Source organism: Dermochelys coriacea, chromosome 11 (genome assembly GCF_009764565.3).
Source record: "Dermochelys coriacea isolate rDerCor1 chromosome 11, rDerCor1.pri.v4, whole genome shotgun sequence".
NCBI lineage: Eukaryota > Metazoa > Chordata > Testudines > Dermochelyidae > Dermochelys > Dermochelys coriacea.
In genome coordinates this window covers 69,462,474-69,490,256 of record NC_050078.2, presented here as the reverse complement: position 1 = coordinate 69,490,256, position 27,783 = coordinate 69,462,474, and the positions used below count along the sequence as shown (strand labels likewise).

At 43.6% G+C, this 27,783-nt stretch overlaps 1 protein-coding gene across 1 annotated transcript in view; it reads left to right on the top strand.

Moving 5' to 3' along the window:
- ABCA12 (ATP binding cassette subfamily A member 12) overlaps nucleotides 1-27,783 on the top strand; it is a 129,294-nt gene that overhangs the window by 93,064 nt on the left and 8,447 nt on the right. Inside the window, exons 35-46 of the mRNA XM_038421754.2 lie at nucleotides 2,360-2,487; nucleotides 3,508-3,595; nucleotides 7,117-7,222; nucleotides 13,639-13,693; nucleotides 14,182-14,359; nucleotides 19,122-19,237; nucleotides 20,528-20,687; nucleotides 21,653-21,921; nucleotides 22,762-22,972; nucleotides 24,368-24,477; nucleotides 25,554-25,698; nucleotides 26,441-26,575. Of these exons, the coding sequence (XP_038277682.2) occupies nucleotides 2,360-2,487; nucleotides 3,508-3,595; nucleotides 7,117-7,222; nucleotides 13,639-13,693; nucleotides 14,182-14,359; nucleotides 19,122-19,237; nucleotides 20,528-20,687; nucleotides 21,653-21,921; nucleotides 22,762-22,972; nucleotides 24,368-24,477; nucleotides 25,554-25,698; nucleotides 26,441-26,575 (1,701 nt within the window). The remainder of the gene's footprint in view (nucleotides 1-2,359; nucleotides 2,488-3,507; nucleotides 3,596-7,116; nucleotides 7,223-13,638; nucleotides 13,694-14,181; nucleotides 14,360-19,121; nucleotides 19,238-20,527; nucleotides 20,688-21,652; nucleotides 21,922-22,761; nucleotides 22,973-24,367; nucleotides 24,478-25,553; nucleotides 25,699-26,440; nucleotides 26,576-27,783) is intronic.

The following is a 27,783-nucleotide window of genomic DNA, read 5'->3' as shown; positions in this document are numbered from 1 at the left end:
CTAACTGGGATGAGAGTCTCCTTGTGCTGGGCATGATGCACAAACGTAGTGAGAGGCTGTCCCAGTGAGTTTTCTGCCCAAGGCCCCACTCCGGCAAACATTTATGCGTGTGTTTAGCTCTCCTACCGCAAGTAGCCCCAATGATTTCAATGTGTTTGCAGGAACGGGACCTAAATGGACAAAGGATGGAGGAGAAATAGGTCTGACGAGGTGATATGATCCTTTCTGGCTTTAAACTCCACAAATCGGAGGCACAGGGATGTGAAGGAACCCAGGCCTTCTGAGTCTCAGTACAGTGCCCTGGGCACTGGACCATGCTGCCGACACGTGATACTACCATCATAGCTGGCATTAAATGGCACCCTTGTAGCTAGTCTAACCAGAGAAGTCATGGGCTGACTAGACACAGAGGGTGAACTAACCTGTTGGGCCAGATCCTCAATTAGTGCCAACTGGAGTAGCTATGTCAGTTTACACTAACTCAGGATCTGATACCTGAGGTCTAGAAACATTGCTCTAGATCAGGGTAGAGGCACATTGTTGAGGAGTGGTGATGATGGGGAAGGAATCGCTGCTTCCATGTTTTGGATCTGATCTGTAGGTGAACAGAAGACTTCATTCTCCAGGGATGTCAATTTAGCACCCTTGACAAGCACTGAATTCACTTAGAAAATTTTGGCCAGAGCAGGGGGATTAAATACCATGCTCTGAAGGACAGTCACACACTGTTTGGGCTGGCTTCTGAATTTACCTACCTCCTGTGGAAAAGGTTTTAAAGATATTCTTCAGTGTTGCATGATGGACCCATTTAACAGAGGTGAGCGTGTATTCAAGAGGATAGAATCATAGAATCATAGAATATCAGGTTTGGAAGGGACCTCAGGATGTCATCTAGTCCAACCCCCTGCTCAAAGCAGGACCAATACCCAACTAAATCATCCCAGCCAGGACTTTGTCAAGCCTGACCTTAAAAACCTCAAAGGAAGGAGATTCCACCACCTCCCTAGGTAATGCATTCCAGTGTTTCACCACCCTCCTAGTGAAAAAGTTTTTCCTAATATCCAACCTAAACCTCCCCCACTGCAAGTTGAGACCATTACTCCTCGTTCTGTCGTCTGGTACCACTGAGAACAGTCTAGATCCATCCTCTTTGGAGCCCCCTTTCAGGTAGTTGAAAGCAGCTATCAAATCCCCCCTCATTCTTCTCTTCTGCAGACTAAACAATCCCAGTTCCCTCAGCCTCTCCTCATAAGTCATGTGTTTCAGTCCCCTAATAATTTTTGTTGCCCTCTGCTGGAAGTTTTCCAATTTTTCCACATCCTTCTTGTAGTGTGGGGCCCAAAACGGGACACAGGCCTCCAGATGAGGCCTCACCAATGTCGAATAGAGGGGAACGACCACGTCCCTCGGTCTGCTGGCAATGCCCCTACTTATACAGCCCAAAATGCCATTGGCCTTCTTGGCAACAAGGGCACACTGTTGACTCATATCCAGCTTCTCATCCAATGTAACCCCTAGGTCCTTTTCTGCAGAGCTACTGCCTAGCCATTTGGTCCCTAGTCTGTAGCGGTGCATGGGATTCTTCCGTCCTAAGTGCTGGACTCTGCACTTGTCCTTGTTGAACGTCATCAGATTTCTTTTGGCCCAATCCTCTAGTTTGTCTAGGTCCCTCTGTATCCTATCCCTACCCTCCAGCGTATCTACCTCTCCTCCCAGTTTATTGTCATCTGCATTTGTTAGATAATTGCATTCATTAGAATATTCTCCTTAGATGAAAGTACCCTATTATTGGCATTTGCCATCAAGAATGTAAACTTTGTGCAGAAGTTTGGATCCAGCCATTTTTACTGGGCCTTGTCTTATACATTATCATTATTATTACCTATTATTTGTTTATTTGCATGGCATGGGTATCTACAGAATATGGGTGACAACAAGGGACGGAGAACCCATTGCAGGGGGAGATGCTTGGAGATGGGGGCCCTACAGATAAACACCCAAATGGTGTGGATACTTGTCTGAACCACAGTAATTCTGAGGTCCTGATAACTGTGCTAGGCCTCAATTCAGGAAAACATGTAAGAATATACTTAGATTTAAGCACATGTCCAGATCTCATTGATTTCAACGGCACTTCAGCATGAGCTTAGCTGAATAGGGGTGGACTTAAGCCTGTGCTTAAACTAAGGCACATGTGTAAGGGTTTTGCTGAATTGGGGCACTAATCAGAATGTATGTCCCAACACTACAGAGCACCGGACTCCTGTCTTTGTGAAGAATTGACCCTTGGAGGGGAAAATGTAAACTTTGCTTTGTGATGTTTTTAATTAAAGGAACAATTTTTAAAACTTGTTTTCAGACTTGTCCAAAGATTGACTTCTCCCCACCTCACAAAAGAACTTTTTCCTCTCGGATGATTTATAATCTTACTGGGCATGATGTGGAAACGTACCTTCTAGCAACTGCCAAAGATTTCCTCCAGAAAAGGTCGAGCATACAACTATTTCTTCTCTTTCTCTTTGTCCTGTGTATCACCGGTCAGTGGCTTCTTACGTGTTTGATTCTCCTTTAGGAAAGCAGCGTATTTATATTCATTTCTCACGTTGCTTATTGGGATAAGCACAAGGTGGTTACTTTAATGTGTGGTGGGACTCCCTGTTGTTTGCACTGAGCACTCTGCTAAGTTATATCGTACAGCGTATGCAAAACTACTGAAAGGTGCAGCTGTAATGGGCAACCCCCCACCCCCCTTTACTCTGATAGATTTTGAAGAAAAGCCTTTATCCAATCTAGAAACTTAAGGAAAGAAATCTGGCAGAATACCCAGTTAAGCAAGCCTTGTACAGAGATTGTTGAATCAGAGTTTGGGTGCACACAGTATCTAAGTGGGTGCTTCACTTTAAAATGCGTGCTTCAGTCCACTGAAGTTAAGATTAAGTACATGCATAAACCAGCAAAACCAGGCCTTATGCTAGCTGGTGCTGTATAGCACAAGCTGGGTTTGTGTGTGTAAAATGCTAAGGTGCAAAAATAAATGTACAGTTAAATAAGTCAAGGGAAAGTACTCTCCGTACTGACTGAAAGGGAACTGTTCATCTTCCATGCAAATCTTCCACAAATGTGGAATTGTACCACTAAAGAGGGTAGAAAGATAGCTTGACTCTGCAGGAACCAAAATACATTTCAGAATCGTGTCCGTCGACACAGATCAGGACTTAGCTGAATTGTTATCTGTTTACTTGCTTTTCAAAAGTAAAGACTCCTGCAGCCATGTTAACTGGGCCACACTACAAACACAAGCCCAAATCCTGTTCTCACCTGCACCTGTGTGAATCCAGGGTGGCCCCTGTGATGATCATTCGTTGTGTAGTGCCTGGAGGCCCCATGAGAAATTGTCGCACCTCCAGTGACTTCCGCGGAACTAATGCTGCTTCACACCGGCCGAGGATCTAGCCTGGCCTCTTTCCAATGACAGTAATGCATTTTGCTGTATTGTTTATCATGCAGATATGGCGGCTGGAGCTTTGGGTTGCCTTTGACTACTGACCTCAAGTTTGATATACGCCCAGTGCCTGCAAACAGAACGCTAACTAAGGTAATGAATGACTCCTGCTGCAATGCAGCTGTAAAGGCAGTGCCGAGTGGACAGGCACCTGAAACGTCCATTGCTAAATGAAGGTGAAGCAAGATTAATGTCCTTGTGTGTTTTAGGAGCATTACTGAGTAAGCACAGAACTCTTCTAGATTACCATTAACACTAAGGAAATACATAGAGAATTAAGGAGGGAAAAAGAAATTGAAATACTGGATTCATCTCCACTGGTGAAGTGAGGGACACTGTACCCCTGAGCTCCCCCTAACTCTGTTACTCTTGCTGCATCCAGGACCTGCACCACCCAGAGCCCAGCTCTTCACTTTCACAAGCTCTCACTCTCCCCAGCCGTTGCTGCTTTGCTCTAGTAATGGCTCACCTAGCCTGGCCTCGCCAGGACTCCTGTCCTCTCCTCCCACCTCCACCCCTTTCCCTCACTCTGCATCCTCTCCGCCAGGGGAGCAGCACAGAAGGTGCACCCAAGGGGATCCAGAATGACAGCGAGAGTGCCCTCTAGAAGGGTCTTTCAGTGCTGCCTAAGCCATTATATCTTGCCATCTAGCAGTGCTGGTCAGGCATAGGGATTCAGTTCTAGACTGTTCACCCACCATCTGTTATGAGGGCGAGTTGGGGTTTCTCCTTCCAGTAACAGAAGCAGTCCCTGGGCTTTGCCCAGTGTACACACTTCTCCCCTCAGCTCTACCCTGGGCATCAATCAAACTCCTATGCAATCTTTCCACGTCTCATATTAAAAAGCCTTGTTTGGCCTTCACTTGAACTGCTCTAGCTACTGTGCTAGAGGTCTGGCATTACGAATGCAACTGTGTTCGTTCTTTTAACTCAAGTATTGCTACAGATAACAAATGCCCTGCCTCCTAGAATATTACCTAACAGAGTGCCAGATGTGTCTCTCTTAAGTCCATCAGGGAGCTCATGTGAATAGGCCCATAGACTCCTCACTGGGTGAGTAACTGCTCACCAGTGTGAGTAAAGGGGGCACAATCTGGGTGGCAGTGCAGAGTCATTTGTACTTAGTCATAGGGATGCTTGTTTTTCAATGTAGCAAGATAGAGAAGACCAACTGAATATTGGGCTATTTCAGAAAATACAGTAATCTTTTCTGGTTTGTATGCAGGTGGTCAATCCATCCCGAAATCGGCAGCTTGCTTGGGCCAACGAACTAAAAAATATCTGTTTCCTTCCCTTATTTTGCTTGTCCCTGTCTTCTCTTTTCTCCATCTTCCCTCTCTTAGTCATTATGGGTATTACTAGTTGTATTCTTTCCTACCTACTGATGAGTGGCAAAGCCACGCTAACAACACCATCTGCCCTTTGAGGGAACGGGATGGACCCTCACTGCAGCCGGTTTATTTCTTTAGTGCACTTGGATTTACCCATTGCACTTTCTCATCTCTGCAAAAACATTGTAACAAGTATAAATCGGCATAAAAAATCCATATTGGACTCTGAAATAAAAGAGGCACAGTATGAGAACTGTCAAGATCTGGTAAAATCATGTACATCCTCATAGCCAGGGCAGTGTTCCTTCAAGCACAGTTCTGCTTTGAGATGTGGCTTCATACAAAATGGAATTGTGCGGTTACATTGTTTATTGTCTCAGTAACTTTCAGAGGAAACCTGCTCTGCTTGCTGGTAAAAAGGTGCTTTTATTTAACTGCCAGTCAATCAGCCGGAGCTGGCAATCTGAGAGTTAGTGCTGTTTGTTGTTATTCGTCTTGTGGTAACACTTTAAGACCCCAGTCAGGTATTGGAATCTCATTGGCCTGGGCAAAGACTCCCAAAGAGTTTACAATCTAAATGTAAGATGAGACAAGCCAGGCTGGGTCATTCAACAACCCCAAAAGCCCCAATTCAGCTGTAGATCAAGTGCAGTTGAGATGTGCACTGATCTTACTGCCCATCTCCAGGATGTCTGGGCACCTTCCATGTAAAATCAAGAGCAAAGTCCTTAGTGGACTTCATGGAGTCTCTGGCATGTCTCATTTTCAGGGTGAAAACTCTGCTAGGGGTAAAGGTGGTGGGTTTTTTATGTTTGGCTGTTTTTTTGTAGGGTTTTAGGAGTAGAAAGGGGCACCATCTCTAGGTAAAAGACTCTGCAGTTGGAATGTTGGCAGCCATCCTACACCGAGCCCTCCATAGATGAACACCTGAAGTTGTTGTGGGTCTGTACAGAGCTCACTTCGGGATCTGGGCCCTTGTTAACAGTTCTGGTGATAGTGCACAAGCCAGCTCCCTTTTCCCATAGCAGCATTGGCTCTGCAGGGCTAATGGAAGTAAAAAACATACATGTGTCGCTAACATAAGCAGATAGAACATGTAATACACAAAGTGTGTATTCCATATTCTGTTCTCCCTTCAATTCCTCTGGATTTATGCCAGTGTAAGTGAAAGCAGAATTTATCCCAGGGGGCATAGCTGTTAAATAACAAGGTGCCATTTTCCCAGTGTTTTCTACCCTGGAACAATTAGGTGCCCAGTCGGCACTTCACTTAAATAGGCCTCTTTGAAAATACCAGCCACTGACATTGCTGAAAAGCAAAAGCACCTATTGTGGAAAAGCAAAGTGTCAGTACACTTAATGCCCCAGGCACCATTAACACAAACCATTAGCAGCGGACGCATCTTTCTTATCTATCTGAAGGCAACTGAACTAGATCTTATAGAAGTCGAAGGGGCTAGTCACAGGGTTAGGCACATTGTAGGATCCGGGCTAACGCACTCAGAATCTTGCATGCTTGGGTCACTGACCCTTAATTTGTAGATGGCCCAGCTTCAGCAAATGTTTTTACTGCTACTGTTTTTAAGTATGAGTTACGGATGCATTCATTTGTCCAAATAGAAGAAACCAATGTTCTTGGTAATGGTTTCAGAGTAGCAGCCGTGTAAGTCTGTATTCGCAAAAAGAAAAGGAGTGCTTGTGGTACCTTAGAGACTAACAAATTTATTTGAGCATAAGCTTTCATGAGCTACAGCTCAGTTCATCGGATGCATTTGGTGGAAAATACAGTGGGGAGATTTATATACACAGACAGAGAACATGAAACAATGGGTTTTATCATACACACTGTAAGGAGAGTGATCACTTAAGATGAGCCATCACCAGTAGCGGGGGGGGGGGGGGGAAGGAGGAAAACCTTTCATGGTGACAAGCAAGGTAGGCTAATTCCAGCAGTTAACAAGAACATCTGAGGAACAGTGGGGGGTGGGGTGGGGGGCAGAGATAACATGGGGAAATAGTTTTACTTTGTGTAATGACTCATCCATTCCCAGTCTCTATTCAAGCCTAAGTTAATTGTATCCAATTTGCAAATTAATTCCAATTCAGCAGTCTCTCGTTGGAGTCTTTTTTTGAAGTTTTTTTTGTTGAAGGATAGCCACCCTCAGGTCTGTAATCGAGTGACCGGAGAGATTGAAGTGTTCTCCAACTGGTTTTTGAATGTTATAATTCAATGTTCTTGGTAATGATTTTCTGCCTATTGTTTTTGTTTCCCAATGGGGTACAGGTGTGGTATAATCCAGAGGGGTATCACAGCCTTCCAGCCTACCTCAACAGCCTCAACAACTTCATTCTTCGAGCGAACATGCCAAAAAACGAGTCTTCCAAATATGGTAGGTGCTAACCAATCCTTGACACAGCTCATGCTGCCCCATGTGAGGGGGGCCCAGTTCTCTACCTGCAGACAGAAGACAATAGTGGGTGGGCCAGATTCACTCCTGGTGTAAAATGGAGCTGTGCCCATTTAAACTAGAAGGAAATTTATCCCCTGGATGAAATCCTGGCCCGACTAAAGTCAGTGGTGAAACGTCCATTGACTTCAATGGGGCCATGTCTGCTAATGTTGATTCAATTCACTTTCCTTTAAAGAGTGTCAATATTTCACATGTCTGTTTCTAGAAACAGGAGAGGGGACAAGGTAAAACCTTAAAAATAGGCTTTCCTTCTCCCACAAGCAACAAGGACTTCTGCCTAGTATTGACTTCCACCTCATCATCGAGATAGCTGACTGTAAAGATGTGACATTTCTATGCAAAGAAAGGCTACTTTAGGTTGCTTCCAGTGGAGTGTTAGATTTAATGTTTTTCTCCCTCTGAGCTGTCCATTGTTGGACTTGTGGTAATTAAAGCATTTTATTTTACAGGTGTATACGTTGTGGGGAGGGATACAAACATATTCTCACACACCCTTGAAGTCATTTGTCTGCAACATGTGGTATACACCGAATGCAGGGTGGTGAAGTGGAGCATAAAGGTTTATCAGCGTTCATTTGGAATGACCTGCTTAGCTTTGCCTTACTGATGCCATGCAGTGTCCCAAATTCATGCTGATAAACCTTCATACTCTACTGCACTATTTGTTCCATCCTCATTACATGTGTAATTCAGGCATACTGGTTTGTGCGTGTGTGTGTTTGCCTATGGCCAGGTCTACACTACAGACTTTTACTAGCATACTCTGTATTGCTCTCATTGTTAACAAAGAGGTGTTTTTACCAGTGTATAGCTTGTTCCACTCATGGGGTGGGGCTTTACTACTTTGGTCAAAGTGCTGATTTGTTGAGATAGCTATATCCACAGTAGGAGCACTTTGCCAATAAAGCATAACCGTATTGCTATTCCAGTAAAATATGCCTAGTGTCAATACTGCCGGTCATCTATAGAGTGAGAGAGTAGAAAGTCTTATATTCGATTATGGGGCCTGACAAGAGTTCAGAACTCATCTATCAAGTGACTTGCTTCAGCAAACACCAGCCATTCTGCCACATTCTAGTCTCTCCTGGCCTCTCTCATGTCAGACAGCTTGTGTTCCTGCTAAAGGATCACACTCAGGGGAAACTGGCCGGAAAGTCATTTGGCTTGTCAACATAAAGCTCTTTATTTATGGATGAATTGAAAGGTAAATCCAACAGAGAAGGAAGGCCTGTTTGAAGCTCTAGGCCTCCTTGACAATAATTAAAAACATGATTACTATTATAACAATGTATTATGTGTGTTAACACAGCGCATAGGAGCCAGAGACTAGGGCTCCATTGTACTAGGTGCTGTACAAACGCAGCACAAAAAGATGGCCTCGTCCCCAAGGGGCTTACAATCTAATATAATCCTAAACAGAAAGGCAAAACATCTGCACAGGTTTCTTTCCCCATCACCACATATTAATCACTAGCCAGCGTTCACATGGCAAACTCCCTTAGCACTCATCTTCTCGCCAAGCAAAACCAACTCCCCGGCCCCACAGCAACCTCCACCATACCTGCAACACCGCCCTCTCGGGTCAGCGGAGCCCAGCTATTTCACACTCAGTGTGGGAGCAAATCCCCAAGTGGGAAGGGGCCAGCTGGCAGCCCTCTTTCTAAAATACAGATGGGCTCCAGCTCCTCTCTGCTGCTGCAGTATGGCACAGAGTCACAGGCCATCTCCCCAGCAGGAATGTCCCTGACCAATTTAGTTGTCAAGGGGTGAATCCTGGCCATGGAGAGGAGTGTGGTGGTATGCTGGGGAAGATTCCCCTACCCAATCATCAGTGAGCTACTCAAACTGAGCTGAGTATTCCACCAGTAGTGCCTTCTGATCAAGCCTTATCCAAAATAGAGTGGTCTGTGCCATGAGTGGGAATGGGCAAACACAGTCAGAGGGTCCCCCACAAACGTACCTTTCAACATGCCAAGGCCCCAGCATGGGACATGGGGTGAGACCCTAAATGAGGGATGCAAAACTTATTTGAGAAGGAAACCCAAAGTGCTGCAGGATCTTTCCCTTTAACATGAACAAATATCTGCCACCCCAGCGTCACCATGCTTTATTTCTGGTTTAAATAATTTTCAACACTAAAAGTAAGGGCATGCCGCATATATGTGGAAAACAGGTAACTTGGGGACTAAAATGAGTGACGTCCTTCAAAATGGAGGACAGTTGAAGCATATTTCTCAAACCACTCTTCTGCTCGGAGAGCCATTTTTTCCTAATCTGTCCCCAAGCTTTCTGGAGATGGCCTTTTATGTTTGTTAGAGCAGGTCAAACCTCAGAATGCCCGTTCCGGGGAAATTCTAACATTTCATTCTGGATTATAATGAAACAAACAAAAAAATTTCCTGTGAGATGAACTTTTCCAACACAATTTTTGAAAAAAAAATTAATATCAGGTCAATTGAAATACTTTGTTCTGATTTTGACTTTTTTATTTTAAATTATGTTAAAATTTATCATATGAAATAAAGTTTCAAACAAAAAGTCGCTTTGAAATGAAAAAAATTGAAACCTTCCCGTCTGGTAAATTTGACCTTTGTTTCAGACTTTTTTCCCGCTGAAACAAAATTTCAACGAGGTTGACACATTCCCATGGAAAGTTTCAAGTTTGACAAAATGACATTTTTGATGGAAATATGTTCTGTTGGAATATTTTTGAACAGCTCTAAAGTTTTCACTGCATCTAGCAAGTTCTGGGTGTCCTTGGAAACAAATGAATGATAACAAATGACCAGATTGATAATTCCCAGGTCCCTCTAAGGAACCTGTACTCAGTACAGGAAAAATAAATGAACTGATGAGTAAAGCTTAACAGGACTTGTATAAACTGGTCTGAAATACAACTGAAGAGACCCTTCTCTGCAGTAGTTTACTGGCGGCGGAAAGCCATTTGTTGCTGTGACAAATAAATGACAGTTTAAGAACCATTGAAGTGGCCAGATAAAAGCACAGTCATTTCAGCAACTTGAAAGAAGTGCCAATCCTGCTTTTGAGGTTTGACTTAAACTTCATATATTTAAAAAAAGAAACACATAAAAGGAGCTTTTTGCCCTGTCACCAAGCAAATCATAATAGCTTTCGACTTATGTATACTGGGCTTCCTTTTCTCCACACCCCTCCCTCCCGCCCCAAAGAAGTATTGAAATGGAAATTTTGACTTCTAGCCTAAGCTGCAGTGAAGGAAAAATGGCTTTATTCTGCTACATTAACAGATTAGTCAGACTGGATCACCTTTTTTTTTTTACAGAAGGAAAACATATTCTAGTTGTTTGTACATCATTATTAGCAACTGGAGACTCACATTGAATCCCTCAAGAAAAATATTGCTCTCGAATGACACCGCTTTTGTTTTCCTTAAAATGAACTACAGACCAAATTGCACCATTCCATGTGTTTCAATGATACAGACTGAATAGAGCACATAAAATGGAGGCCAACATCTTTATACAGCATTATAAATTTAGGCACTGAATTGGAAGGTGCCTGATTTTCAGGGGCATTGAGTACTCTCAGCTCCTTTTGAATTTAACGGCAACTGTGGGGTTTTTTCCAGCACACTCTGAGAATCAGGCCACTTCAGTGCCTAAATATGGATTTAGTTGCATAATTTCAGGCATTTAAAGTTTGAAAATATTAGCTTAGCCTCTTCCAGGTCCAAAAAGTCATGGAAGCTGGTCCCCTCTTTCATAGAACTTCACTGGAAATTGGAACTGATCCACTGGGGTTCAGTGGCATCCCTCTTTTTATTGTATTATGCTGCAGAAGTCTATAGAAAAGAAGCTGTAACGAGACCAATCAAAATCCATCCCCACAAAATAGTATTTGCCAGGGGCTGATGCTACAGATGGCTCATCAAGGGCACAGCTCCCATCCTAGAGCAGGGAGGCTGTAGAATGTATAAAGCGACATTCTGCAGCTATGTTGAGTCCTCTTCTCCTTGGAAACCAAGAGCAGCTTCCACCACTGCACGGCCTAAGAAAGAAACATGGAAAGAATGGCCTGCCAATTCCCCGCCTGCATGGCCATTGACACCACTACAACTTGAGTGTTAAATGCTGCCAGATAGGATGGAAATGTTTTGCATCAGCTTTGCTCTTACTGTGCACAGGTGTAAATGACAACTCGGGGTGCAAAGCAGTGGAGAATCAGGCCTGGTGTCTTATTATGACTGGATCAGGCCTCTGAAGACATTACTGTGGCAATCACAAGTGTTTCATCAAGCTGATTCTTTTGTGGATTTTGGACAAATATGTTCACTCAAAATCAGTAATCATGAAAACAAGTAAATGTACATGTTATGGAGAAAGAGAAAGGAGAACTCTTTATAATTTTTCTCCTTCATACAAATTAAAAAAAAAAGTGACTACCTCTGGCATGAATCTGAGCATGATTTGGCCAAAGAAATAACCTTTCCACGAACTCTACAGCTCTTATTAAAACATGTCAATTAACTTTTCATTCCCAGCATCAGTGTTTCTAATCTATTCACGGGGCTCCCCCTAGTGGCTAATTTAGCATGTGACAAATGTTTTTCTCCCAGAGGAACTGGACATTCTTCTCTCAAAACAGGCTATTAACCTGTAGGCTGTTCTATATGGAGAATATAGGTCTGCAGTAATACAGGGCCTTTTCTGATTGATCCCAAAGCACCTTTACAGCACTCTGCTAGTGTAAAAGGAGTCTTAGAATAAGTGAGAATAATGGCCATAGACTTTGGTAAGGTGGTGGGTTCTAATCCATTTATGATTGTCCTTGCACTGCTGGAATATTTTTTATCTCAGTGCAGTAGATAAATAGATTCTCATTGCTTCTAAACAGAGAAAAAGCCATTCATATGTGATATAACCCATACTGAGGGCTAGATGCTGGCTTTGGAAGGGAAGTGTGTAAACCAAACATTTTGGCAGATCTCTGAATGCCATATAATGGTAAGAGAATTCCTGCCACCCACTGCCATTTGATTGTCACAGACCTGATTTTGTGAATCTGATTGGGAAAGACCTGCGTTTCTCACAGGGCTAAAACCAATTGTCAGGCCAATATCTGTAGGATGGCTGTTTCTTTTGGTCCAGGTGCTTTTTTTTCGCTTCACGTGACAGAACTGTTCAGTTTAAACTTTCTCATCAGAAAATATACTGATTGCCTTCCTAACTGCAAACAGTGTTATCTGAAGCTTATTCCCGTGTCTGCTGAAAGGCTGGAGACCCAGTGGAGAATGTGAAAGATGATTCCACACTGGGTTATCCAAGATAATACTTATCAGATATGGGGCAGCTCATCAAAAATGAGCAAAAGTATGTCCTAGAATCACAAGAGCTGCCTATCACTTCAGTACATACTTAGTGATAGTGGTACTAATAGGGAGAGGGCTGTTCAAGTGATCTAGTGAGCACCTGACTTGTAACAGGTGAGTTAAAATCCTGACTCTGATATCAACTCCTCTGGTGGCTTTGGTGTGTCACTCGATCTCTCTGCCCTTATCTTCCCATGCTTTGAAATGGGGATAATGCTGACTTACAGTGTACAGTACCACACTAGAGGTTACTGAGGCTTAGTTAATGGTATCAAGGGTTTTGCAGATAAAAAGGACCCTAGGCTTGATTGAGCACTCTTGGAAATCACTGGGTCAGGCAATTCTCAGCTGAGGACCTCAAGTCTGAATGGGGTCACTGGAAACGGACATATTAAATAAGTCTTTGTACCAACATAGGATGGTGTTCTTTCCAGGGATAAAAGGTGGGTGAGTGCTATCCACCTTCTACAGATGTGGAAACCAAGGCACACAGACATTAGGGCCAGGATTTTAAAATGTGGCCTCTATGTGCTTCAGCATTGGGCCACCCAACTTAAAGCTCATGGGCCCTAATTCAGCAAGGTATTTAAGTACGTGCCTAACTTTAAGTAGGTGAGTAGCCCTATTGAAGTCAAAGGGACGAGTCATCTGGCTAAAGGCGTATGCTTGGCTTCCTTGCTGAATTCAGACGGCAGGACTTGATTTTTCAGGGCTGCTGAGCATCCACAGCTCCCATTGACTGCAGTTGTAGGCACTGAACACTCCTGCAAATTAGCACCTGCAAGAGCCACTCAAAATAGTTGATGGCAATTGTGAAAATTCTGCCCAAGATCACACCATGAATCAATGGCAGAGAGCAGAACCCGACTCCCCCCTCCCCCCCCGGCAGATGCCCTCCCATAACCAGTAGCTGGCATTACTTCCAGCCTCCAGGCCTAATGAGGAACTTCGTCATACATGTTACAAGCTGCTTCTCTTCTTTTTGTAGGTATTTCCATTGTGAGTCATCCCTATCCCGGTGGACAGAGTAAAGAACAAGTCATGTAAGCGGTTTAATTTGGCTGATACCTGCTGCTCTGATTCATTTAGTGGCAATAGGAGCAAAACAGCTGCCTGGAAATCATGAAACATCTAAACTGATCAATAACTTTTTCTGAATGATCAAATTGCTCTTTTCACAAAAGCAAACTGTCTCTCCCGTATCTATAGCGCTACTGATTTCCCTTTGAGTTTCTTCCCAGAAGGCCTGATAAATGTAGGGACATTATAGAAACAGCATCAGTTTTGGAGCACGGCCACAGCAATGACAATAACATATTTTCTTTCTGCCTTTCCAAACAATCTGCTGTCAGAGTCCCCCACCCTGCAAAGCCTTTCTGCCAGCCATAGAGTGTGCTACCCTGAGCGGTCTCTACAACCAGTAGGGAATGTTGGCAGGATCAGGCCCTTGATTTTTTTAAGCTATGAATATTGTCTTCTAAATCAGGGAGATCAAACATTGACTCTGTCTTTCTTCCCCTTTTCTCCTCAGGCTCAGCAGCTTGCTTGATATCCTAGTCTCAATGTCTGTCCTGATTGGCTACTCCATCACAACAGCAAGCTTTGTGCTTTATGTGGTGAAAGAACATCAAACCAAAGCTAAGCAACTGCAGCATATTTCAGGCATCGGCGTGACAAGCTATTGGGTGACTAACTTCATCTACGACCTGGTAAATTACTTAACTTTTATGCACAGAGAACAGGATTCTAGAGTGAAAAATCCCCACTTCTGTTCGTTTCCTAGACTTATTAATATCATCACTACCGAAAGAGCTAGGTCTTGTTCTCAAAAGCATCACCGATTATTAATTGTGAACCATAACACTGGGGTATGTATAAAACTCAGCAGATTTATAGGAGATCAACATGGCAAAGACCAAAACTTGGGTTAGTTTTTCACATGGAGATGCCAAATTGCCTTTGAAGTTAGATTGCAGAGGTGGAATTCTTGTTGTCATCCAGGATTTATACATCTGGGTAAGGCTCATGGACCTGATCCTGCAGCTCCTACTCCCATGAGGAAGGGCTGCAGGATATGACCCATCTTCGGAACTCTACTGCAGATGGCAGACACTTTTGGAACCTTCAGAATACAAGATCCTACATTTGTAAACATCTCTTGGCAGAGATTTGCGAGATCGGAAAAAGCCAACTGGTGGGTTAAGTAATATAATATATAAAGGTTTTCAAACTCCTGACATCAAAGAAAAGTTACCTTCTGTTACTGTTAGTCAGGTTAGGGGTGATGTGCTGTATATATCTGGACTTATTTGCCTCAAAAGGATCCCACGCTTTTTTACGTCTTTTGAAAAAGTCCCTTTTAGGATTCCATAGTCCCCTTTGTCTTATGGTTTGTGAGCCATTATAGTGCTCAGAGGTCACATTTTCAAGGTTTTCTCCTCAACCACAAGGAACTAGGAACTTACTTAAAAAAAAAAAGGTGAGATTCTCACCTGATTCCAGAAGCTGGGGTTTTAAGAAGACCAGCAAGCATTGCAAGGCTCACGACAAAATCAAGACGACTGACAGTGCTGAAGATAACCTCAGGGGAGTGGCAATGAACCAGAACCTTTTCACCCAGTAGATGATCCCCCAGCTCATCTGAGTTGATGTTTATATGACAGCATGAATTTGCTTTCTCTTTTATATTGTTCAGGATTTTCCCCCACAAGTTTGTTTGGCTTGCAATTTAACTGATTCTTGTTTTGGTCATCAGGATGTCAGAATTCTGGCATCCATTGTAAATGTTACCCTTTTTGTGCAGCTTCCGCTTTCCCCCCCGCCCCATCTCCCTCCCACACCACACACACTAACTTGGACAGGTCCCTCAGTCAGGTTCACACAGCTTGTGGTAGAAACTGTGCAGCAGCGTTTTTAGGCCAGGGGCCACTGGGCGAGGGGTTTTTTGGGTTTTGTTTAGCTACTGGCATAGTTACCCTGGTAGTTAGGGTGCTAGCTAGAGACTTTGGAAACCTGGCTTCAGCTCCCTTCTCTGCCACAGATTGTGTGGCCTGGCGCAAGTTGTTTAGCCTATCTGGGTATGTCTACACGGCAACTGGACAGACAGCATGGAGCTAGAGTGCTAAAAATAGTAGTGTGGATGTTGCTGCTTAGGCTAACCATCCAAGCTCAAGGCTGGGAGGGCTTGAGCTTGGTGGCCAGCCTGAGTGTCTGCTGGAGCTGCAATGTGCCTGCTCACAGCCATTTTTAGCACATTATCTTGAGCCCTGTCTACCTCGCCTGGGAGATTCCCACCCAGCTGCTGTGTAGTCAAACACTCTGTGCCTCAGTTTCCCCTCTGCACAACAGCAATAATAGCACTGCCTTGCCTTACAGGGGTATGGTAAGGGTACATTAATGACTGTGGGGCACTCAGGTACCATGGTGGGGGGGGGCATATGAAGCACCTATGACCTGGCTCTTAGCATAGACACTCTTTGCAGCAGTGCAGTTTGAATTGTGCAGGGGCAGCTTACCTTGGCTTGCAAGCTGCATCAGTGCAAATTGCGCTGTGCTGATGTCAATGTACCTATACTAGCAGTCTGCAATGCAGCTACACTGCTGGCTAAATCCCAGGAGAGGCAAGGCTTTAAGATTTGATTAACTCCACATGATCCTCTGGGGGCGGAGAACCTTTTGGTTCTGTGTTTGTACAGCACCTAGCACAAGGGGGTCCTGGCCCATGACTAGGGCTGCTGGGCACCACTGGAATAGGAATAATAACAACAGGCCCTCTAGAGCCAAATGTTCAGAACTACCTGCCTAAGCCTGCTCATGGAGTTGGGCAATGGAACAAGCAGCTCCTGGTTGTGAGTGCAAACGAGGGATTTGAACACACCATAAATGCAGCCAGGTTTGAAGAATTGGCGCTGAGTCACTGGTCATACACCTTTCAGAGTAGCAGCCGTGTTAGTCTGTATTCGCAAAAAGAAAAGGAGTACTTGTGGCACCTTAGAGACTAACAAATTTATTAGAGCATAAGCTTTTGTGAGCTACAGCTCACTTCATCGGACGCATTTGGTGGAAAAAACAGAGGGGAGATTTATATACACACACAGAGAACATGAAACAATGGGTTTATCATACACACTGTAAGGAGAGTGATCACTTAAGATAAGCCATCACCAGCAGCGGGGGGGGGGGGGGGGGGGAAGGAGGAAAACCTTTCATGGTGACAACAAGGTAGGCTAATTCCAGCAGTTAACAAGAATATCTGTGGAACAGTGGGGGGTGGGGTGGGTGGGGAGAAATAACATAGGGAAATAGTTTTACTTTGTGTAATGACTCATCCATTCCCAGTCTCTATTCAAGCCTAAGTTAATTGTATCCAGTTTGCAAATTAATTCCAATTCAGCAGTCTCTCGTTGGAGTCTGTTTTTGAAGCTTTTTTGTTGAAGTATAGCCACTCTTAGGTCTGTAATCGAGTGACCGGAGAGATTGAAGTGTTCTCCAACTGGTTTTTGAATGTTATAATTCTTGACGTCTGATTTGTGTCCATTCATTCTTTTACGTAGAGACTGTCCAGTTTGGCCAATGTACATGACAGAGGGGCATTGCTGGCACATGATGGCATATATCACATTGGTAGATGCGCAGGTGAACGAGCCTCTGATCGTGTGGCTGATGTGATTAGGCCCTATGACGGTATCCCCTGAATAGATATGTGGACAGAGTTGGCAACGGGCTTTGTTGCAAGGATAGGTTCCTGGGTTAGTGGTTCTGTTGTGTGGTGTGTGGTTGCTGGTGAGTATTTGCTTCAGATTGGGGGGCTGTCTGTAAGCAAGGACTGGCCTGTCTCCCAAGATCTGTGAGAGTGATGGGTCGTTCTTCAGGATAAGTTGTAGATCCTTGATGATGTGTTGGAGAGGTTTTAGTTGGGGGCTGAAGGTGATGGCTAGTGGCGTTCTGTTATTTTCTTTGTTGGGCCTGTCCTGTAGTAGGTGACTTCTGGGTACTCTTCTGGCTCTGTCAATCTGTTTCTTCACGTCAGCAGGTGGGTACTGCAGTTGTAGGAATTCATGATAGAGATCTTGTAGGTGTTTGTCTCTGTCTGAGGGGTTGGAGCAAATGCGGTTATATTGTAGAGCTTGGCTGTAGACAATGGATCGAGTGGTATGATCTGGATGAAAGTTAGAGGCATGTAGGTAGGAATAGCGGTCAGTAGGTTTCCGATATAGGGTGGTGTTTATGTGACCATCGCTTATTAGCACCGTAATGTCCAGGAAGTGGATCTCTTGTGTGGACTGGTCCAGGCTGAGGTTGATGGTGGGATGGAAATTGTTGAAATCATGGTGGAATTCCTTAAGGGCTTCTTTTCCATGGGTCCAGATGATGAAGATGTCATCAATGTAGCGCAAGTAGAGTAGGGGCATTAGGGGACGAGAGCTGAGGAAGCGTTGTTCTAAGTCAGCCATAAAAATGTTGGCATACTGTGGGGCCATGCGGGTACCCATCGCAGTGCCGCTGATTTGAAGGTATACATTGTCCCCAAATGTGAAATAGTTATGGGTGAGGACAAAGTCACAAAGTTCAGCCACCAGGTTAGCCGTGACAGTATCGGGGATACTGTTCCTGACGGCTTGTAGTCCATCTTTGTGTGGAATGTTGGTGTAGAGGCTTCTACATCCATAGTGGCTAGGATGGTGTTTTTAGGAAGATCACCAATGGATTGTAGTTTCCTCAGGAAGTCAGTGGTGTCTCAAAGATAGCTGGGAGTGCTGGTAACGAAGGGCCTGAGGAGGGAGTCTACATAGCCAGACAATCCTGCTGTCAGGGTGCCAATGCCTGAGATGATGGGGCGTCCAGGATTTCTAGGTTTATGGATCTTGGGTAGCAGATAGAATACCCCAGGTCGAGGTTCTAGGGGTGTGTCTGTGCGGATTTGTTCTTGTGCACCTGTGACTGTGACTCTGGCCTACCTCTGCTTTCATGCTCCGGGCTCTCAAGTTGGTGCTGCATTTTTAAATGAGCTGATCGAAATAGCCCCGGCGTTCTAATTGCAATCACTATTCAGCAGGCTGAAACTAATCCAGAGCTCTCAGCAACTGGATATTTCTCAGTGAACGCCTACCAGCAAATTCTCTGAAATCCCAAAGTCGGGGAAACCACGAACCACTTGAGGCATCTACTGTGTGGATCCCTGGCTTGACAAAGTATTGTAAACAGCAGAATGTGACTCTATAATAGGAAAGGCACGGGACATTTCTCATGCACAACTAGGCCATTCATGCTCACACTTCCTAGGGTTCAAAACTGGGATGCTCCAGAGGGCCAAACAGGATTTAGTCTCCTCTCCCATTGATGGACAGCTTAGTGGACCTCTAGAGCAAAATTGACACCTGGTGTCATTCCCTCCCCTGTACAAGCTGCATGTAGCTCTATTAGAGTATTAATTATTCTGACTACAATACACTCTTTAATATTATTTCACAGGTTCTTTTTATGGTCCCGGTTGCCCTCTCAATAGGAGTTATTTCAGCTTTCCAAATACCTGCTTTCTTCAATGATAATAACCTAGTGGCTGTATTTCTTTTGATGATGATGTTTGGGTAAGTGCTCAGTTATTTGAATATGACTCTATGGTGGGGTGGAGGGGGATTTGCTTAGGGTTTGGAGTCCTGACCAAAGCTGTGCGACTCTCCCATCACAGCTACTGGGAATCCTTTCTCTTGGCAGAATAGGAGTGGCTGAACTGACCCCGTAATATAGATAGCATTTGATAAACATTAACTAGTTAGCCTTCAGAAGGCTTGGGAGAGATGTGGCAAGAATTGTTATCCCCATTTTAGACAGAGGTGGACCAAAGGTGACAGCTTAAACTGTAGAGATTACAAAGACCCAAGACACCATGGTTGTGGTGGATGATGCATAGTTGTCCTTATTTCCTGTTTACACAAACTTTACCTGAATAGCAGCTCTAAATGTTCGCAACTAACTCCAAAAACTGATATGCTCAAGGTCACAGAAACAGCCTGGATTGTAACTATAGCTGATTGAAACTATTCAAATGTCAAAATATCAGTGACATTCCCAAATTTAAAAAAAAATCAGGGAAATTTAGATAAATTTTGCCCCATTTTTTTCTCAGCAAGCTTATTTACATTTTTTTAATTTCAGCCAAAAAAATATCAGGACAAAATTCACAAAAACCTTTCTTCAACCAGCTCTCGATGTAACTCAGCCATTCCTGACTACCAGTCTGGTTCTCAGGAAGTATTTCTCTGCCAGAGTTAGAATTAAGCAGACAGACTTGGGAAGATAAGAACCTTGAATGGCTATGAGTCTTTCCTCAGAGTTTTCATTTTTAATTTGAACTGGGTCAGGACTACAAGGTCTTCAAGATCTTGACCTCGGCTAGTATGGTTGCACAGTTTTCATTTGCCATGAATATGTCTCATCAATGTTTCCCCCAAATTCCACCAGAAATCTTTGGGTTTTTTTCTCTCTTTCAACTTCCTGAGACACTAAAGTGCAAGTGCAGCCAAAATGTGGAAGGAAGGATGGTCTGGTGGTTAGGGCACTGACCAAGGCAATGGAAGGCCACAATTCAAGTTCCTGGTCCACCATAGACTTCCTCTGTGACCTTGGGTGAGTCACTGTGTCTCATCTGTAAAATGGGGATAATAATTCTCCCCTGCCTCAGAGCAGTGTTGTGAGGTTAAAAGGTGGTGAAGAGATCTGCTGATGAAAGGCGCTATATGAGAAATAGGCATCATTATGACTATACCCACCTGTGTATAGCAAGTGAGGCAGAAGTGCTTGGGCTGAATTATTTTGTTGCCAGTTTTCACCACTCTTTAAATTACTTTTATATTCTCTCCGCTGTCGGTGATCTACAGATATGCAACGTTTTCATGGATGTACTTGCTGGCTGGGATCTTCAAGGAAACAGGAATGGCCTTCATAGTTTATGTCAGCATCAACTTGTCCTTTAGCATTAATACCATCATTACTCATTCAGTTGTGTTTCTACTTTCACAAGAAAAGGCTACTGATCAGGTAAGAGCTCACTAACACTTTGGGCTTGTCTACATGATGAATTAGTCTTCACTAAAGTAGTGTAAATTCTAGTGCACACTAGTGTGTTGCGCATTAACTGGCCTGGGTGGACCCTGCTGCTGGCATGCACTGAAAATTTCCTAGTGTATGCACCCGTTTTAAACAGTACTACTAATGCACCATGTAGAGAAGCCCTGTGTTAACTCTTAGAAAACTGATTGGTTTCCAAGTCTAACACATGTTGGGACCTGAGTCAAAGGCTACTGAAGTCAGTGGGAGTCTTTCCATTGATCTCAATGGGTTTTGGATTATACCCATGGACTTCCATTGTTTTTCAAGGTTTTGAGGCAGGTCAAGTAGGGAACATTACTCTAGAGATCTGGTGAGGTTCCCTAAGGTCCAAACATGGGGCAAGTGAGACTCTTTCTTCTCCATTTAATTTATCCCAATCCCTCCCCCCAGTGGTTAGGAACTAGGAGTGGAGAGAGAGGCAGATGGGAGTGGACATCTGGGAAGGGGAAACCAGATTCATGTGGGAGAGATCAGGGAATGAATGCGGGCCCACTTTTTTGAGAAAGATGGTTATATTGGGAGTTAAGTTTCTCTAGTGCAAATTACTGAGGCTGAGTACTAAATCTCAGTGCCCCAAGGGCTACTTCAGCAGATGAACTTTCTATCAACTAACTGTGAAACAAGTGCTCTCTGCAATGATTTCCTGTCCATGCAAAGGGAAAAGTGCCTCGAAGGCACTAACATTTCCCTAAAGTGGAGCACTGCTCTTGAATAGATCTACTTCTCGTGTGTCTTAGAGAATTCGCCCTGGCTAAAATGTAAGGTTTGGTTTTTTTTTGTTTATTACAAGGACAATTCCTTAATTAAAAAAAAAATCAGCCCAAACAGGCGTCAGTCCCAATGCCGTCCCAAGAATAAAGTCACAATGATCATTGGTGTTTCTCTTCTTTCAGGGCTTGCATGATCTCTCTGAAATCTTGAGGCACGTTTTCCTGATCTCTCCACAATTCTGCTTTGGATATAGCTTGATTGAATTGTCTCAGCACCAGGCGCTGATGGGCTTCTTAAAAGCCTATGGCGTGGATTACCCTGACAGAACCTTTGAGATGGACAGAATAAGCTCCAAGCTGCTTGGCATGTTTATCCAGGGCACTATATTCTTTGCAATTCGGCTCTTAATGCATGATGGGATGATTCAGAAAGTCTGGTCTAGTATATTAGAGTAAGTAACCTCGGTATTCCTACAATGGATGTAGATTAAAACAGAGCTCAGTGCTTTCGTCGTTGACACTGTCATCATTATCAATTATAATTATTTTGCATAGCTCCATAAACTTACACAACGCTTTGCAAACCCAGCATAAGCTCTCTCTGCTGGCAGTTCCCATATCTACCTGTGGTTATAGTGATGACTAATGGAAATGTGTGCATCTTAATTTTTTGTTGCACCTCCCTCTCTATGGGCACTGGGAGTAATTGCTTATCCTGCGCTACTTCTGCATGTGCTGGACAATTCCAGTACCCGGGAGGGGAGAGGTATTCGTTGTTGTAATACCTGCGTAGGCCAGTGAGTTCAATTTCAAAGAACAGCCCTGGCTGACTCTATCCATTCTGTATTGGAAAGGCAACTCAAAGGGCTGCCATTTCAGGTCTCCAGTGCCATGGGATGCTGATGGGTTGATAGGAAGTGTGGCTCTGGGGCCAGCAGATCCAGAGCCCCTTCAATTCATACAGTGGCACCTTGAGCCCAAGCTGATTTGGATTCAGTTCATGCATGATCTGCCCCCCAAATTCAAATGGTAAAAACTGTCACCAAAACTGAAAGCTGCCATGATGTAGGACTGACACCAAAAGCAATGCATTTATTGAATACAAGGAAAAGCTTCATAAAGAAATAATATTTGTTTTTATGCTTCATACATGGAATAACAATAGCAGAGAGTTTTAAATTAATATAGTGAGAGTATATAATAGGATCTCATTTCAATTTTACTGAAAAGACACTAAGTCCTCTGCACACGCAGATCTGGAATGTAAAATCACCTGTCTCCTACTCCTTCAGATTCCTGTTCGACAAAGTGCATGGCAGGCCACCGCTTCTGCTGGAGGTAGCTGATGAAGACAAAGATGTTCAGGCTGAGAGGGAGCGGGTTGAGTCTGGCCGAGAAGACATCGACGTGGTACAGCTCCAGAGCCTCACCAAGATCTACCATCTTCCTCTCAGAAGAATCATGGCAGTCAAAAATGTCAGCATTGGAATCCCAGCAGGAGAGGTAAGCAAGCAGGCTATGGCAGTAGCAGCCTCTCCTATAGAAAATGTCCTCCAAGCCACTTCCTCATTGTCTTCCCAATCCCTGCTTAAGACTCAGGGAGACCATCTGACAGCAACTACTTATTGGACAGTAACTTGTTTTACTGGTACTTCATCCTTCCTTTCTTCCCTCTGGTATTCGTCACCTCCATCTATTGAGTATCATTGATTATTTGTATTATAGTAGAGCCCAGAGAACCCAACTGAAATCAGAACCCCCTTGTGCTAGGTATAGCATGGACATAAAGCAAGAGATGGTCCTTGCCTCAGAAAGTTTAAATAGACAAGACAAAGGAAAGGTGGGAGGGAAACTATGATAATGTAGAGAATGAACTCCAGCAGGACTGTCTTTTTACTGTGTGTTTATACAGCGTCTAGCACAGTGGGGTCTTGATCATTGGTTGTTTGTCTGTCATGGATTTACAGTTACCATTAGAAATGTAGTCATGACTCTTTATTCAGACTGCATTGGGCTTGGAAAGTGGGATGGGCAGCTGGAGAGGCAGTGTGGTCCAATATATGGGACAAGGAGACCTGGGTTCCGTTCCTGTCTCTGCCACTAGCTTGCTGGGTGATCTTGGGCAAAGCCAGATTTTCAGAATTGCTGAGATCCCAGTTTGACACCAACAGCCAGATTTTCAGAAGGGCTTAGCATGCTGGGAAAATGGGAGCTGACACTTTTTAAAAATCTAGCCTCTGATCTCAGTGGGGGAGATTTTCAAAGGCATAAATGGCAGATACACCCTAAATCCCATGGAAAGTCAGTGGGAATTAGACTCCTAACTGCCATTTGTGTATTTGACTCTCTCTCCCTCTATACTTTGCTTCCTCTCCCATCTGTCTGTGTCTGCAGGACCAGGGCCTAAGAATGGTACTAAGTGTCTGTACAGTGACTATGTCTTACTAAGGGTCTGTCTACACTGCTGTAGGAGGTATGATCTGAAGCACATGTGGACATATTGAGCTAGCTTTAATCTGGCCAATGCAAGTACCAATAACAGTGAAGCTGCAGCAGCATGGGATTGCAAGGGTAAAATTATCAGGATTTGATCCTTCACACGGCCTACATATGAAAATGCACTTTGCAATAAAAGGAATGCTAATATTATAGATGCATCTTTTATTTCCTACTATATTAAACAGAGGAGCCTAATACACACTGCAATACACTGCCCAATAAACAACCACCATTATAATATTTATATGCACTTTGACTGCCTGAGGCTTTTCCATAATTCATCTTGCTCAAGGGCCCGGGGAGGAGAAGTGTCAAGTCGCATTGAGCACTTGCTGTATAGCAATACGTTAGCGTTAAATGCAGCATGCTAAATGTCTCTCTTTCTGTCTCATAAACCAGTGCTTCGGGCTGCTTGGTGTGAACGGTGCCGGAAAGACAACTATCTTTAAAATGCTAACAGGAGACATCGGGGCTACCAGTGGAAGATTGAGAGTACGGGATCAAACTGGGTATGGAGGATTAGCTATCCGAAAGTGATGTATCAACAAGGCTGTCTGGAAAACAATTTGTCATTTGCCCTGGTTCGGATGAATCAACAAAGCAAATTAAAAAGAGTTAGACTTAATAAAGAGCAGAAAATTCAGCCATTTAAAAATATTATATTTACTTCCTCGGGTCTTGAGTCTCATTTCACTGACAAATTTTTATGCTGGTGCAACTCTGTTGGTGTCAATGGAGTTTCTCCAGATTTACACCACTGTGAGATCAGAATCTGGCCCTCAGTCATTAAGAGCCTGATTCTGTCACCCTTACTCTTGTTGAATAATATCACGCTCTACAACTGGTCCCACTGAAATCAGTGGGTCTGATGATGGAGTAAAGTGCTACTAGACATGAGTAAGGTTGTGAGTCTGTCACAGAGGTCATGGGAGTCACGGATTCTGTGACTTTCCACGACCCCCGTAACTTCCGCAGCTGCAGGGCTGCCCAGGGGCCAGTCACACTGGACGCTGCTGGAGTGGTCCCAGGACTACCTGCTCAGGCAGTCCCCGGGACAGCAGTTGGCCCCGGGGATCACCCAAGCAACAGTCCTGGGGAGGGCCAGAGCAGCGGCCCTGGAGGCTGTCAGGAGAGCGGCGTCTGGGGGCCTTGGAGCAGCAGGCCACTGTAGGGCAGTCAGCCTCCACTGCTGGAACAGGGGCCCCACAGCACAGAGATTTAATCATCATGAGTATTTATAGTAAAAGTCACGGACAGGTGAATTTTTGTTTATTGCCCGTGACCGGTCCGTGACTTTTACTAAAAATACCCATGTCTAAATCTTAGCTTTAAACATGAGTAAGGCCACTGGAAACTGGCTCATCAAAACCAATGGACATACAAGCAGTGTGAGGTACCACTCAGTGTGAGACACCCTACAATCCTTCCTTTTAGGAGCTAAGAATGTCAAATCTGCACAGGCCTTGCTATCATGAACTAAAAGCATTCCTGCCCCAGTGAGGGATATGTTTCCTTCCTGTTTAAGAGAATATACAGGAGACTTATGAAGTGTTTATAAAATGACCTTTCACCTTTTCTGATCCAGATCCCTGAGTGACATTGATGACACCCACTGGTCGCTCTTCGGCTACTGCCCTCAAGAAGATGCCTTGGATGACTTGCTGACAGTGGAAGAGCACATGTACTACTATGCTCGGCTACACGGCACCCCAGAGAAACAGATTAAAGGAGTGAGTAGACCCATTTGACTGAAGAGTTCCCATGGGACCCCGTCAAGTCAGTGAGAGTCTTTGCATTGACTTCAGTGGTCTTGATCAAAGCCATTATGTGTAATAATAAACAATGAGGGTGACAATCATGAATTTCCAACCTGGGACTTCATTGCTTTGTGGCTAGATGGTTGTGGGATGGTCACAGAACTTGACTGTTTTGTAACACAGGGTCATGGTATGGAATTGACTTAGAACTGGGCCGTGCTGTTAAAACTCTCCCTACATAGACATTTGTGCAAATACTCCCATTGACTTCAGTAGTAAGTGTTTACTAGATCAAGTCCTAAATGAACAAGTAAAGCCGGAATTTGTAAAAGGGATTAGTAAAGGTTGTGTCCTGATGTATTGATCCCAAGGGGTCTTTGTGAAATCGTTGAACTCCTATGTATTTTAACAGGTATTTCAAAGCAAGTCTCCACACTTAAAAGACTTTGTGGAGTGAAACCCAACCTGGCAGCAATATGCTATTTCAAAGGACATTTAATTATAGTATCTGAACCACCAGAGACTGAGGGCTAGATCCCTACTGATGTAAATCAGTGTAGCTCTGTTGAACATTAGAGCTACACTGATTTGCACCTGTTGAGGATTGGTTCCTGAATTGTTGGCAAATACATATTTGTTCCAGTTATTCTATGGTTGGACTAATTCTCAATGTAAACCAAGTTTTTATTATTATTATTATTATTTGTACCCACAGATTGTACATCAGCTTCTTCATAGACTTAATCTGATGCCGTACAAAGACAGAGTCACCTCGATGTGCAGCTATGGCACTAATAGAAAGTTATCAACTGCTCTGGCCCTCATTGGTAATCCATCAATTCTACTGCTGGTAAGAAATCAGAAATTTTGTGATGAAAAAAATGCATAGTTTTTAAGGCCAGAAGGAACCATTTTATCATCTATTCTGACCTCCCTTCTGTAGCCTTGGATAAGTTTAAAGTGCAAATTGCATCAGTCACTCATCACAGGTTCTTTTACTCAGCAGCCATGTAAGAAATGTTGCTGAGTTGGAGATTGGTGAAGCACACACACAAACTTTGGACTTTAGTTAGTAGAGACATATATAACTGAAATGATAGAAAAATCAATATGCATAAGTACAGCAAAGTGGTTTAATGCATTGTGCTTACTTGCAACCTTATGGAGGCCATTAGACATGAAGATGGAAAGAAAAATAAGTGGTGATGACGGTTTTGGCTGTCGCTAACTGTCTCATTCTGATGATCCCAATTAAAGGTTGGATTTACACCTTATTTTATATCTCAGACCTTCTTCTCCTGAACACCCACACATGTCCCATGAGCATGGTTAGATCATTTTCTGGCCTTCGGCCCATTTATGGGTGTCTGGGAAACCATAATTGCTGTTATGATTGTTGACATGGCTTTTTGCATCAATACTTTTCCTAATGTTTCCAATATATTCAAGAAGTTAACCTCATGATTACACATACTAAAAATCCCCTAGAAGTTCATTAGCATTCCTTTAATTTGTTCTTTGCTGTGCATTTGTGTATTGTAATGCACTGGTTGCTAAATCTTATAACCCTAGGTCACTCATAACTAATAAAAGCAATTTTATTACATGTAATATTTTATACATATATATCAAGCTTGCCTTATAACCTCTATAGGATCTGGTCAGGAGTCACAGGTCAACATGTATAACACAGGTCATGGGATTTCACCCCGTTCCCCTTGTACTGAGCCTAATAAGTTATATTTGATTTAAGCATTTCTTCCGGAAAGGCATCAAGTCTTCATTTGAAGACATCAAGAGATGAAAAATCCACCGCTTCCCTTGGTAGCTTGTTCCAATGGTTAATCAGCCTTACTGACAAATCTGTGCCTTATTTTTCATTTGAATTTATCTGGTTTTTACCTTCCAGCCATTAGTTCTTGCTATGTCTTTCTCAGCTAGTTTAAACAGCACTTTAGTTCCCACTATAGTCTCCTCAGGAGGGTACTTACATATTTTAATCAAGTCACCTCTCAATCTTCTTTTTGGTAAGCTAAACAGATGGAGCATTTTAAGTCT